General features: G+C 40.9%; 2 protein-coding genes across 3 annotated transcripts in view; one reads left to right on the forward strand and one right to left on the reverse strand.

Moving 5' to 3' along the window:
- Positions 1-10,201, forward strand: part of ano8b (anoctamin 8b) — a 37,687-nt gene extending 27,486 nt beyond the window's left edge. Inside the window, exons 10-21 of one of the 2 annotated variants that reach the window (XM_079652383.1) lie at positions 53-205; positions 412-538; positions 667-722; positions 842-916; positions 1,092-1,226; positions 2,427-2,674; positions 3,051-3,210; positions 3,325-3,711; positions 4,498-4,689; positions 4,988-5,119; positions 5,890-6,000; positions 6,451-10,201. In XM_079652383.1, coding sequence (XP_079508509.1) covers positions 53-205; positions 412-538; positions 667-722; positions 842-916; positions 1,092-1,226; positions 2,427-2,674; positions 3,051-3,210; positions 3,325-3,711; positions 4,498-4,689; positions 4,988-5,119; positions 5,890-6,000; positions 6,451-7,176 — 2,502 coding nt within the window. In that variant the 3' untranslated portion in view covers positions 7,177-10,201. The remainder of the gene's footprint in view (positions 1-52; positions 206-411; positions 539-666; positions 723-841; positions 917-1,091; positions 1,227-2,426; positions 2,675-3,050; positions 3,211-3,324; positions 3,712-4,497; positions 4,690-4,987; positions 5,120-5,889; positions 6,001-6,450) is intronic. The other variant, XM_079652384.1, reaches the window with a different exon arrangement.
- Positions 10,202-10,353: 152 nt separating this feature from the next.
- Positions 10,354-13,879, reverse strand: dda1 (DET1 and DDB1 associated 1). The gene is made up of 5 exons (XM_079652497.1): positions 13,530-13,879; positions 12,859-12,939; positions 12,610-12,661; positions 12,355-12,416; positions 10,354-12,186 (listed from the first exon to the last, which is right to left on the reverse strand). The coding sequence occupies exons 1-5, from the start codon at positions 13,536-13,538 to the stop codon at positions 12,082-12,084; spliced, it is 309 nt and encodes a 102-aa protein (XP_079508623.1). The 5' UTR covers positions 13,539-13,879; the 3' UTR covers positions 10,354-12,081.
- Between the last annotated feature and the right edge of the window lie 398 nt (positions 13,880-14,277).

Here is a 14,277-nt window from a genome sequence, read left to right on the forward strand (position 1 = left end):
CCTATTCGCTCTCAGGCCCAATCTGAATTCTCTCTCTCCCTCTTTCTGTCAGGGAGTCAAGCGCTGCAGTCCCATAACAGGATGTGAGGAGTTCTACTATCCTCCATGGCGGAGGCGTGTGTTCAGGTGGCTGGTCAGCCTGCCCATCTGTATCCTCTGTCTCTGCTTTGTCTTCCTGGTCATGCTCATCTGCTTTGAGCTGCAGGTCGGTCATGCTGCTGTCAGCACCTGTTTTTTACGTGTCCTGCTTGTTAAAATGTAGCATACATGTCTTAGCTTAAGCCTGCATCTGTCCTTGTTTATGTTTGGTAAGATTATTTGCATGGGTGAATGTAATGAAGCCTGTTGAACACCTATGTTTTTGTTTTTCTCGGATGTGATGGTTAAAAAGCTGTAATTGTGTCTCTCCAGGAGTTTGTGATGGGGATCAAGGAAATGCCCCGGCTAGCTCGCTTTATCCCAAAAATCATGCTAGCTATCACTGTGACTGCATGTGACGAGGTGTACAGGAAAATCGCCTGCTGGCTCAATGACATGGGTGAGAGAAAAGTGATCAGATTCCTCCAGATCTGCATACACGTCAGAGCAGATCATTTCTTATAGAAGATCATCTTAATAAAATTGCTTTCATCTGAGATTCATTGATTTTATTTTATATTTTCCCAGAAAACTATAGACTCCAGAGTGCCTATGAGAAAAATCTCATCATCAAAATGGTTCTTGTGAGTAGCTTTGATCTAATATCTAAAACTACCCATGCGATTTAGAAACATGTTTATTTTCAAATTCCTTTTCACATAACGCTCTTCTTCATGACACCTGATATTTCTTTCTCTTACAGTTTCAGTTTGTAAATTCTTATCTCAGCCTTTTTTACATTGGATTCTACCTCAAAGACATGGAGCGCCTGAAAGAGGTAAGAAACATCCAAAGTTCAAATGTTCCTCTGTCGCACATTAGCTTCAGGGAATTCATTTGGCCTCAACATCTGTCATTCTCCCATCCTTAAATGCTTTGCTTTCTCTGCTTACATCCATTTATTTCCATAATCTTCCATCCCCATTTCCTATCCCTTTTCCCATCTGTGGAAGATGCTGGTGGTGTTGTCTCTGATAAAGAGTCTGCAGCGGCAGATCTACGACAATATGCTGCCTTTCATGTTCTTCAAGATCCAGATGCTTATGATTTCTGATCCCTGGTTCTTCAGCTCTTTTATCAAGTCCAAAGTATGCTCCCTGACCTGTACACCCTCTGCCTGGTCTAGAGGTCTATGGTCCCTCTCTGACCACCTCGCCCCCCACCTTGCATGCTCTGTCAATCTGGACTTGAACCTGCTTTCCATAAAGTTATAAAGTGTAAACCTTTGTAGATTCAAAAAAAGATTTATCAATACAACATTTCTTGCATCTGAAAATTATCAAATGTTTTGTAAACACACTTTTACCAGACAGAATGATGATGGATGAGCGGTTTGATGAGGGAGAGAATTTAATATGTAGCTGTCAGAGATAGTGTTTGATTTCTACCGATGATTCGTTTATTTTTTTACTGGTCTTGTCAAAAATTGTTTCTCCTCATCTGCATATATAAGCAGCAGCAGTTTTTTAAGAAACAACACCCTTCATACTAACATCATTTCTAAGTCTGAGTGTCTGTTTTAGATACACCCTCAGAGGGCCACCTCATTGAGCTTATTCTAACATGTACAGCCCAGTTTCTAGTATTTGTCAAAGTATATTTACTTTGTATAAACAGGATTTCATATTGTAGTTAAATCAATAGAAACCAATAGCTGTCCAGTACCAGTACAGTATGAAGACACAGTGTAGTCCTTAAAGTATCTGAAATGGAAAACATCTGTTGTTCATGTTTTATTCTCAGGAAGACATTGTGTTTGTTGTTTGCATTTTGTGCTTTTGACTTGGAAACAATTACTTTATGATGCTGCAATTCGTAGTATTTGTATTTTTAGCTGTATATTCGAGGACTGAAGATGTAATGACTGCTCGGTTTTTAGTGTTAGAAAAGCATAATTCTGGGTTATAACAACATGGCTTCTGGCAGAGGTTATAAACATCAATAGGTTTAACACAAATTAACTTATTTTGCAATCAACTTTTTTAATACACATAGTACTGAAGCTTCAACTCTGTAAATATACTCAAGTTGTTATAAGCCTGAATTATCCTAAAAGTTAAGATTTGTTTTACATCCTGTTGTGTGTGATTTGGATTTGTTCAGCAAGGAATAAGTCTTGAATGTCCATGTTCATGTCCTCGGCCTCAATGCACCATATGCCAATGAAATGTTTGCTTGTGGATAATCTCTGCATACATATTTGTCTTTAGGTTTATTTGTTAGCTTTTTTTCCATGAGGGTTTATCCTGGCAACTCATTTTGTGTATGTTTTTCACTGTCTTTGTCAGATGCTGGCCACTCTGCTCATAATACGGCAGTTTCTCCAAAATGTGAAGGAGGTGCTGCAGCCTTACCTGTATGAGCGCCACAAGCTGGGCGAGCTCACACTGCGAGCGCTGTGGGACCTGCTGATCTCAGTGCTGCTGAAATACGCCCGCCTAGCAGCTGGGAAAGCACAGGTCTCTCCCACCGACCACGCCATGCCAGGACCTGGACTGAGGGGCACCAGGCCTGGGTTTAGGCATCTAGATAGGAGGTGAAACACAATATTTGATATCTTATTAGATTAATAAATCCATACACTTCAATCAAATGCACATGTCAAATTTGGGGTCAAACCTTTTTAAGCAAATCCTTCACTATTTCATTTGAAGCATGCAATAAGGTAGACACTTTCTCATAAGATCAGTATGATTACAATGAAGCGTTTACAGTCATTCAAACCAACAATCACAGTATTAGTCCCAACAAACAGACCTGCTCTGCCACTTTATCTACAGTACTCTTGACATTGTCTGTGCGCTGCCTGCAGTTATGAGTCACTCCAGTTGCACACTGAGGAAATAGACAACGCTGTGAGTGGTTAAAACACACACTCATTTTTTCTGATGTGTCTCTTCAATTTCTCTCAGGGAAAAGAAGTGTTTAAATGGAGGATGCGGGGTGCCTGATGAAGAAGAGGGAGGTGAGAAGGACGAGGCCGACAGCGGGAGGTTCAGTGAGGGAGAGACGGAGGAAGAAAGTCTGCTCGACTGCGGTTTGAAGCTGAGGAAAGTCAGCTTCATAGAGAAGGTATAATATTTGTGATAAAATCGATTCAGGAAGTGTTGATGTTTTTATGCTCTGGCAATGTGCCCAAATGTGCAAAGTAAATATAGTACATGTGTTGTTGTTGTTGTTATTAAGGTGGACAGAAGGCCAGTCTGCAGTGGGCCCCCCATAGACCACAGTTACATGGATGAGGGGAGCCCCACTATGGTGGAGAAAGGAATGGACCCTTCCTCTGTATTTGAGATGTGTGACGATGACGATGATAATGGCATCCACGATGTGAAGGAGTCGGGTGGCGGAGCTAGAGGTGTGGCTGAGAGAAATAATGCTGCTGCTGCCGGCGCCGCCCCGCTGCATTCTGGGTCTGAGAGCAGGACATCAGTGCGACATAGAAGAAGAGGCAGGAGCATAGAGAGACTTGAGCCTAAGACAAAACGGGAATCATGGATCGACCCCCCTGAAATGAGAGAGAGCAACACGCTTACTCAGGCTGAGATGGAGAGCTGCATGCAGAACTATTCTGTAAGGACTTCACACTGACCTTATGTTTTAAACTTTGCTCAGAGTTTTAAAGTATGTCAATCTTATTTTTTTGTAATTGTTATTATTCTCACTACGACCAATTGTCAAGATAGAGGTTTACACACCACCTCTGTTTTAGATATTTGGGAAACACACATTCTTAGGGTTAAGGTTTAGGATGCTTTTACAGCTTTCCAAAGAAAACTTCAGTGAACAAAAACCTCTTGCATGTCTGCAGGAATCGTTCTTTCCCAAAGATCTTGAGTTACCAATAGTCATCATAGACAAAAAAAGAAAATTACACTAATTTCTCTATAAGTCTTTACATAAAACTCACATAAATGAACCCATCCTTATTTACTGTTTGAATTGGTTTATTTTAAGTTAGGAAAGATTGAGAAAGACTGCAACATGTTGTGCAATAGTAAACAAGTCAGCCATATAATGTATGTTGCCAGCTGGGTCAACACTTCACTGTCACTCTCCTTATGATTACTGTAGCTTAGTTCAGGTTTCATACATGTTGTAAACCAGCACTGCAACGTGAATCCAGCAGTCACATCACACCTCAGACATGTCTTGAGTGTGATGTGAATAACATTTGGTTATATGCCAAAATATCATTGCTGACTATACTACAGCTAAATAAAGGGTTAACACATCCTTTTTTTGTTATTTGGTACCACAGCACAATGATTTAATTTGTCATCTTTTTGCTAAATAGTAGCTTTGAGATTGTACTAACTTGTAGAGCTGTGATTTAATGGTCCACTCTGCCCCTCTCAGGACACCTTTCAGGACTACCAAGAGATGTTTGTCCAGTTTGGCTACGTGGTGCTCTTCTCCTCAGCCTTCCCTCTGGCTGCCATGTGCGCTCTCATCAACAACATCATTGAGATCCGAAGTGATGCCTTTAAGCTCTGCACCGGTCTGCAGCGGCCGTTTGGACTCAGAGTGGAGAGCATCGGCCAGTGGCAGGTCAGAAACTCACTCTCTGAGAGTTAACAGTCAAAAGGTTTTTACTGTCACCCAAAGACAGGAACAGTTCGATTTCTTATAGTAAGGCCGTCTTATGTAAAAAATCAACTGAAATGATAACCATCGTGAAATTATTATTAACATAACAGTTGATGATCATGTACCTGTGTAACTGTGTAGCAGTCATCATTACGTTATCATAATTGTCTGGAATTACTGAATAGAACTAAACTGAGATAGGGGTTAACTGTCCCTTTTAAGAAAACCAAATAGTTAAACTTTTTTTTTTCCTTCACAGACTGTGATGGAAGCCATGGGCTTGATTGCCATCATAGTGAACTGTTACTTGATTGGTCAGTGTGGTCAGCTACAGCGTCTGTTTCCATGGCTCAGCCCCGAGATGGCCATAATCTCCATCGTCATCCTCGAGGTACCGCAGCTTGTTCTTGAAAGTCTGGATGAAATGCTTAGGGCAGTGCTTTTACAAACTTTTATTTGAAGGTGCAAGCATTTTGTAAGCCAGCACAAAATGTATAGCTATCAGAAAATGTTCCAGGTATTAAGAGTGCAAAGTTTTACTACTTTTTGTATTTGAACCTTCCTCTACTGGCTTCATTAGAAAACTACAGATGTTTTCTTTCACTGAAACAGATGTATCTCTGATAACTACACATTGTCATCATCTAGGGACCCAGGAGATATACAAATTCGATATCAAGTTTTAGCTTCAATATTACCTAAAAGGTGTCTTGCGATAACTATTTATTTTTCTATCCATGGTACTGACAGAGTACCACATCAATTCTGTTCTCAGTTATGTATAGTAATGCATGAATTGGGTTTCCAATGTTCCAATCTTTATATAAAGCATGAACACATGAACTTAAGATCTCTTCATGTTTCTCCTCTTACTTGTAACATATTTAGACACAGGTTCCGTTAGCGCTGCACTCTGTGCCTGCCTATATTTGGAAAAAGGTAAACAGCCTGCAGCTCTGTCTTGTCCTGATAAAGAAGTCGGGCCTATCAGGAGGAGGATTTCATGGCCTAGTTGATGATGTGCAAACATGTGTTCAAGTAACATATCCTTGAAGGCTTTTCTGAAGCACTGTGCCCTACATTTGATTTGTGATTGTGCTTTCAATAATTCTTTTTGTTATGTCCCAAACCTCCTCTTTCTACCTGCCTGTTTAACTGCAGCACTTTGCCATCCTCCTGAAGTATGTCATCCATGTGGCCATCCCTGACATTCCTACATGGGTCACAGAAGAGATGGCTAAACTGGATTATCAGCGCAGGGAAGCCTTCAAGGTAAATATGTGACAGCATTAGAACCAAAAATGTTAATTTGTCGTGAAAAAGTCGCAAGAAATGGAAGGAATCCACTAATAATACAGGCTGTTTGAATAAATGCTCAAAGTTGACTTTATTATGTGCAGAGTTCTGTAATGTAATAGAATATATTGCAGTAACCACCAGAGGTGCCCACCTTTCTGCTGCATACCAGCTGTACTGCAACACTGCAGCTTTTTTTGGACATATTTGTTTACTTTAAACTGATATTTTAGCAATGATATTTTAGAGAAAAACAATGTGTAGAACAATGAGAAGAGGTTAGGATATAGTGGAGCTATGCAGTAGTAATGCAGAATTCTTAGTAAGGGATTTGTTCTAATGGTAGCACTGCAGTATTGTAGTGTGTCGCTAGGTTAGTGCTGAATCTGGTAAATACATTAAGGGACTGTTTCCCTTCCTCTGCAGAAGCATGAGCGACAGGCGCAGCAGCATTACCAGCAGCTGCAGAGGAGGAAGAGGGAGGAGGAGGAGAGGCAAAGGCAGGCAGAACATATGGCCCGCAGGGAAAGGGAGAGGGACGAGAGCAAGGGCGACTCCTCTGGGGATCACCACCACGATAAAAGTCACAGTAGTAAATCACGTTCTGGAGGAGGGTCCGGCAGCGGCTCGGACAAACCCAAGAGGCCCAGCTCTCTGTTGGCCAACAACAACGTGATGAAGCTGAAACAGATCATCCCGCTGCAGAGCAAGTTCTCCTCGAGTGGCGCCCGCTCACCTCAGTCACCCACTGGAACTGAGCCCAAGCTGCCCGGGTTCCTGAGTTTCAAATTCCTCAAATCACCTGAGAGTAAGAAGGAAGCTTCTGCAGCTTCTGCCGCTGCAACCACAGCAGCAAATGCCACAGCATCATCTTCATCATCAGGTAGCAGCTCTCAGGAGCGTTCTCAGTCACCCAGCAAAGCCTTCAACCCTGGGAAACTGTTTAACTTTGGGAAATCTGAGGGGGGGACCTGTGTGAACGGGGCTGTGCTGCTCAGACCCGGGGAAGGATCATCCTCACAGGCGTCAGACAGACAGCCATCCAGGTCTGACTTGAACGGTGTTCCAGACGAGATCCCCTCGCCTGGGGGGGAAGGGTCAGAGAACGGACATGCAACAGACTTGGACACGAGCAGCTCTAAAGTCTATTAGCTCCGGAGAGAACAGACCTGGTCGCTGGTTACATCTCCACAGCAGAAGTGATGGGTTCACTGTGAGGAGACGCCTGACCTACCTTCTATGCTATCACACACTATGTGTAGAGGTACTTGAAGCAGAGAGAGGACAAAATGAAATGGATGATAGTTGATTTGTTTAGGTTTTCTTTTTTGAGGAGGAAAAAAAGAAAGGCTTTATAGAAAGACATAAGCCCTCTTATCATGATTAAATAAACACACACAAACACACACACCCTACACAGACATACAAATCCTTCCTTGTCTGCAATACATAAAGAAATGCATGTGCTGCGTTTCTAATATTTTTAAGCCTTTAAAGCGAGGAGCTGTGTTTCTTGATTTCTTCTAGTCATGAATTGTAAGGATCTGGTTGACCTCTCACTAGGACATAATAGCCCGTTGAAGGAAAAAATATATAAAAATATCCACAGTGGTACGAAAGGATTACAGATTGTACTTCAAATAACTTCTGAGAGTGTTTGTAGCCGTCACAACACAAGTGACCATTAGCTTTTGTCTGATTTTTAACTGTGAGGAATTCTTGGGCCCTTCACTTTTATATTGAAGTGAAAAAAATGGAAAAGCAATATTGGTCAGTTATAAATATTATCATCAATTATCACGCGACTCCTCCATTAATTACATCCCTGATGCATCACCAGCTTTATTTTCAAAGCAGAGGTGATGTCTGAGCTCTGAACATTTCTTCCCATCCTGTGACAGTGAGCTGATTTTTTCATTAAAAATAAAAAACTGTCAAGCTGTCACATACCAGTATTTTACCATGAGACCATTGGGAAAAGAGAAAAAAAGCAAAAGCAAAAAAAGAATGTGAAAATGGCTGTTGAGTGCTGTTCTCCACCCAAGCCCATGGAGAGCCTTGTAAACACAGATGGGGCTCCATTGCAGTCAGTCTACCCCAGACTTGGCTAGCGAGCGTAGAGGTAAAGAAGTCACTTTTTCACTGAACCTGCATTAAAACAACTCGTTCTGTAGGAGAGAGGACTGACACCAGCCCGCCTCATAACATTATGCAAAAGCCGGATTTTTTTTAATTTCTCCTTTCACACGGTACATGTTATCTAATCACCTGGCCCTGGTTTTTTTTCTACAGTTGTCAATATTATTTATGTTGAGCTCCATATCTCTTTTTATACACACCATTTGCTGCATTCTTTCAGCATTGCAGTGCTGACGATGGGAATTTTTATTTTTGAACAAAGGCGGTATTTTTCAGTCTATACTGTTAACCCAAGCTGTATGCGTACTGTATGTTCTGTTTAACGTGTACTTCAACACTGTTCCATCAACTACCATTAACAGGTATTTCTGTTCTGCTGGGTCAACAGAAGGTGGCGCCAGAGTTCATTTGTATAGCAAAACATTTTTGTTAGGCAGCTTCTGATGTACTATTGACCCCTAACACCAGTGTCTAGTCATCAGTATACATTGGTCAACAACATTAGGCTGCAGATTAGGGAAGTCTTTGCAAGGAAGATGTATCATGGTTACATTTGATTAGGTACGCACTGATAAACGTTTAGAGGCCATCAGACTGTAGGTTGAGACAGAAACATTAACTATGCATTTCCACACCATCACCTCTGGCTAGGATTTTGGCAATAACACTGAGTTGTAAGAGACTTACTTGTACTCCCTCACCTGCAGCACATATCCTGCAGCATACAGCATCATCCTCTACCAGACTCTATGCATTGTTTCTTTCTGTCCCTGCAATGTCCACTGTCAGCTCTCTCAGTTTTGCTCTTTCTCAGATTTTATAAGAAATCTTCCATGACTCAAAATGAGGTAATAAGCATAATCTCATCCTTCGTTTACAGTATCTGTCTAGTCTAGGAGTAAAGTTGACATTGAGCATCAAACAGTTTGCGTATATTTTTATGTTGATGCTTTTCATGCGTCTGTCATTTCTCGAGGAGTATAGTCCAGCTTTAAGTCAAATGCCTAAAGAAAACACAAAAAGTACTTCCACATAGCTTACTGACTTTCAATGCAATAAGGAAATAGAAAGGGCATCAATTTTGTGTTCACAGTATCACTTCACTGTCAATCTACAGCATGTTCCTTTTTTATATTTGGAAGTCATGGCTCATTATAGATGTAACATGAGAGGTGCAAGGCTGAGAGATATGTGATATCTTCTATCAAAGACAGGCTGGTCATTGTTAAAGGGACGCATGGTAGAGAACAGGATGGGGTAGTAGTCTCATCCAAACCTTTATTCCTGCAGCATTTGGATTTCAGGGCTGAGTGACATTATGATGCAGTAGAGTCCATTTATTGTTGTTTCAAAGTTTGTGAACTTCTGTATTGAAAATAAGAAGACAATTTATAAGCAGAGGTGACTCAAATGAGAAAGCGGAGAAAAGAGCAACAGTTTAGGTCCTTCCTCAATGTTTGTAGTTCCTCCTTATTCAGGGAAATCTTACAATTCAACTTCATACACGACATACTTCCTCCAGGTCGGTTAATGCTATCTATTCATATCCGATTTCATCTTTGCATTTCTTAACAGCAGCAACTGCAAATTGTTAACATGGAGGTTCTTAAATACGCATTGAAAGCTTGACAGACAGCACTGGGCCAAGCACAGGCTTCTCTTACATAAAGACACTAGCTCAGACAGGCCAAACTTATAAACTGTCTGTAATTCACTTTCAATGCAACTGCGTTTTTTGTAGGATTTCGGTTTATGTAGACAGTCTAATGTGAAACCAGTAGGAACAGACTGAATTTAGTCATTGTACTTCTTGTGCTTGGGAACGGATGGGTTTCTCATTAAAAAACATTAAAACCTGACCCGAACATCTTCATGAAAGCCTCACTTACTGAACACCGTTTGTTCTTCCAATGAACCACTGTAAAATAAATATCTTTTAAGAAAAATACTGGGAAATGGGATTATTTATTTCTTTTAATTTATTTTGTCATATTTTTGTAAGACCTGAACAATAGTTAATAAAACTATTTCAAATGCATTTCATGTGTGTTGTGACCAAGTTATTTCAAAATCCCAACTGCACATTCTTCATTCACAATTTCACAATACATTTTACATATCAGAACATCCTTTAAAACCAGCATTTAAGACGTATGATCACCTATTAAAGTACCACATGATGAGAAAAACCCAATTTCAATCCAGTTTTATTTCAGCAAGGTTTAAAGAACATATCTGATCCAACACATGAGAATGGGGCAATGTCAGGGTTGTAGATAGTCTATTTGAGTACAAGCATAATGTGGGTTTTGCTTCAGAAACGGACTGCTGTGGGTAGAAAGATGACCTCACTGTTAAACCAACATTGCAGCACTGACTGATAAAAGTACAAGAAGGACAGGAGGCTTTGATACGAGTCTGCCAGGCAGTGATGTGTTTTTGTTCAGTGTTGTATAGTATATGATACCAATACAAACTGAAGCTTGGGAACAAGGCAGGATGGCGACTGCACTTTGCTGTGCATGCTTTTTGTGTATTCTATGGCTGAAAATATAATCCACCCCCTGGTTTCATCTAAGCAAGCTCTCAGACAAAAAACATCCAGGGCTGTCTCAAAGACAGGGCGACGAGTACAGCTATCCCATGTTGAAATGTTGTAAGGCCTCTAGGCTAACACCTTATAAAGTCACGCAAGATAACACCACAGCCCCTGTTATTACTGATCCAGAAGTATAATACCCAGCTGTGAAAACATCAACATGCAAGGCCAGGTAACATCCATTGGGCACCGGGGCTCTTTACTTTCAAATGGGTCATTTTCTATTGTGTCCGTGAGAATGTTTTATTTTACAAAAAGGCCAACACATACATATTTCATTGGATACGGTCAACTAGTTCTGGAATTGACAATTATTTACACACATGATTTTTTATTATTTTATCCCTTTTCCAGACATTGCTTTCCATAGTTTTTAAATCACTGTCTGAGCTGTTACCTCGTTGTGCAACTAAGAAAAACAAACATTAGAAATTGTACAACTATATATTTAAGATCGTTTTAAGGTGTTTCTTCTTTTGATGAAAGAGAAGCTGAAACTCACAGAAAAGCCTATTCCTACTAGGCTCGAATAGCCAGAAGGTGGTGCTAGATGTAAACATATTTCACCAACACAACATTTACTCTACGAGCACGTCCCGGAATAGAATGAAGATATGAATGTTTCACCATGAACACACATGTACAGGGATTCTGGAAGAGTTGCTTCTACTTTGTGCTGATCTTCACAGTGAAGTCTTGGTTCTGTTGAATCAAACAGTGTGGAGAAACCTCGCAATGCCCCCATGTGGTCGCAGAGTGGGCAGTGAAACTGAGAGGGTGGGCACTGTGGCTGGCAGGAAGCTCATTGCCATACATAAACAATTATAGGTATAACAGATTAAAACGTTTTCTTTGCACAAATCAGAACTCTTCAGGTGACAGAAGGCTACACAAGTCATGTACCAGTTTTGAGACTGTTTTTAAGGGTAGTGTCTGACTTGATCTGTCCAGTCCCTCTCTGATCTTAAATCTACTCGGATACTTTTCATTCACTTCACACATACTGTACACACTCACAGCTCAGCATGCATACAAACATTTTATAACCTACACAGAGAATAGCCAACATAAATAAAAGAAATGCCAGTATTTAGTTTCCTACTGACAGTTCCAATCTTTTCTGGTTACATCGTTTTCACACATGCAATCTTTACACCATAAATGGCTCCTTTGCTGAAAGATGGGAGATTCGAATTCAGGCAAGGAAAGAAATCCTGCCATAACGCAGAACGACTAGAAGTATTTCATTCACTGGGAACACCGTTTGGTTGGTTTATACTGGCTATACTCTGTGTATGCAAACACACACTCACACAGTCTTATGAGTCTTCGTTCATCTCTTGACTATCTGTCCTGGCGATTTTCCTTGGGGGTGCCGGACTGTCACCCTCACCTTGTTCCTGTTCCCTTTTCTTTGCTGCATTCTGTGTGACACAAAGGATTACACAGCAGACAATAAAACCATTAAAAATGTTTACCTGTCAACAAGCTACCCGACTAGACTAAAGACCAAACATGACGAGGCTCTTGATGAACTGAGTTCTAAAAGAGACTGTTCATAAAATGAACTCCAAGGGACTACACATGCTCACCTTTTTGTCCCACTGCTGATGGAGGTAACGCAGGAGAATGTTGGTTTTCTCTGTTACAATAACTGTAGAACAAACAAAGTCAACATGTTACCGAAAAAGGTATGTGAAAAGCTATTTTAGATTGCAGCTTCCACACATATTGCATGTAATGAAACAACATCACTGATCAACTAGTGACAAACAAACAGCCTTAATGTGAAAAGAGACCCAGACTTTTCCTCACAGTTTTGACTTAGCTGTGAGTTTGGTACTTACTCTGTTCAGAGGGGTATTCTCGTGTTGGGAGGTACACAGAGGGCCTTCGATTCTGTGAAACAAAACAGAAAAAGGTTATAGACTACAGTTGTGGGGTCAAATTATAAATGTTTGTGTATTATTTAGTTAAGGTGTTTTGACAGTGTATGGGCTCACTTTTAAACAATTTCTAGCTTGTTATCCATACAAAACATTCATAGCATTACTATGGACAGTCTCAGGATATACATATTACCACAGGCTACTTACAGATGCTTTACAAACGGAGTCTGCATGAAACCTGCTGAAGTTGCTCTTATTGTAGACGGGAAGTCCTTTCAAGAAATCAGCCTGTGGGAAGAGGGTGAGGTGATGATGATGATTATTATACCCTGTGTTTCCATCATCTTGCATTTCATTTAACCTTACAGACTGCTTGCCTCAGTTTTGTCTGCCAAAGATATTCTACATTTAGAAAACAGGCTGTGGCCATTCATAACAACAATCCAAATGATCGATTGGCATTAGTGACAAGAGTTTGCTAATACAAGTGTGAGATAGGCGGAGGGTGGTAAGAAACACAGATGAGGAGCACATGAATGTAGACAGAGGATTACTATCAGTGAGTCGGGGTTGGGCGTTCCCTCATCTGAGGAGCCCATGCACGCTCAAGGGCCTACTGCCCTCCCTGTGCCCAGCAGGAGGTGGTGATATCAGAGAGTATATGCAGCAAGTGGCTTCAAATGAGCAAGTCAGAGCTGAGCCGCTCAGGGAACAACAAGAAGCCGGCTTGTCCTCGGTGAATGAATGCCAACAGGAGAAGCAGGTGTAGCTAGCAGCTATCTGTTACCTATAGTTAGCTAGCTCGGTATTACCATATAGCCTTTGAGAGCTGTACGCTTAAGATAATGTAACAAAGCTGGCGTATGTGGACAAAATACCTTCTCCATGATGATGGTAGAAATTTCCAACGTCGAAACGCCGACTTTTGGTCTTGAGTGGCTGTCTGATGGCAGGCAGTGTGAGTCTGTTACGATTAGCCGCGCTAGCTTACAGGCTAGTTATCCGAGACAGCTGTCCAGATAGGGTGCTCCCGGCAAAGAAAACAACAACCTTCACACACCAGTGGTTGTTTCCATCTTAAATCATAGTGTCCATGAAAAACTTAAACAATACACAGAGAAAGTAACCCGGAATGTTATTTCATGAGTTAGCAAAGCTTAATGCAAAGGACTTCTTCAGCTAACATGATGGCTGGATGGTAGCGATGGTCACGCCCTGAAAGTTCCAATTGGTCTATCCCCATATATCCCACGTGGTAAGAGCTTGACCTGACAGCCAATCATTGAACACAATAGATTTTAGCCCCTCCCTAAAACATTTACTCGGAAATACTGGTTCCCCACATGATGACCTTATTATAAAAAAAATACAAGAACAACAACTATTACTTCAGTGCTGTACTCAAATGTGAGGTACTTACTGGAGTGTTTCCATGTCATGTTACTTATACTTCAACTCCACTACATTTAACAGTAAATCCTCTAGCATATATGCAGCATTAGTTACCATATCTTTGTTTTCCAGTGATCTACAAATTACTTGATTTTGACTTTGAATATTTCTAATAAACTGAAGGATGACATATTCCTTTTAAGGATTAAGTTTCCCTCTTGATTAGATGCAAAA

The sequence above is a fragment of the Notothenia rossii genome (assembly GCF_949606895.1).
Source record: "Notothenia rossii genome assembly, chromosome: 1".
Classification (NCBI taxonomy): Eukaryota; Metazoa; Chordata; class Actinopteri; order Perciformes; family Nototheniidae; genus Notothenia; species Notothenia rossii.

What these genes read in the sequence shown, in the direction of transcription:
- dda1 (XM_079652497.1), bottom strand. An exon ending in ACTCCGTTTGTAAAGCATCT is followed by an intron (nt 12,662 to 12,858) that starts GTAAGTAGCCTG and finishes TTTGTTTCACAG; the next exon opens with AATCGAAGGCCCTCTGTGTA. An exon ending in ATCAGCAGTGGGACAAAAAG is followed by an intron (nt 12,187 to 12,354) that starts GTGAGCATGTGT and finishes TGTGTCACACAG; the next exon opens with AATGCAGCAAAGAAAAGGGA.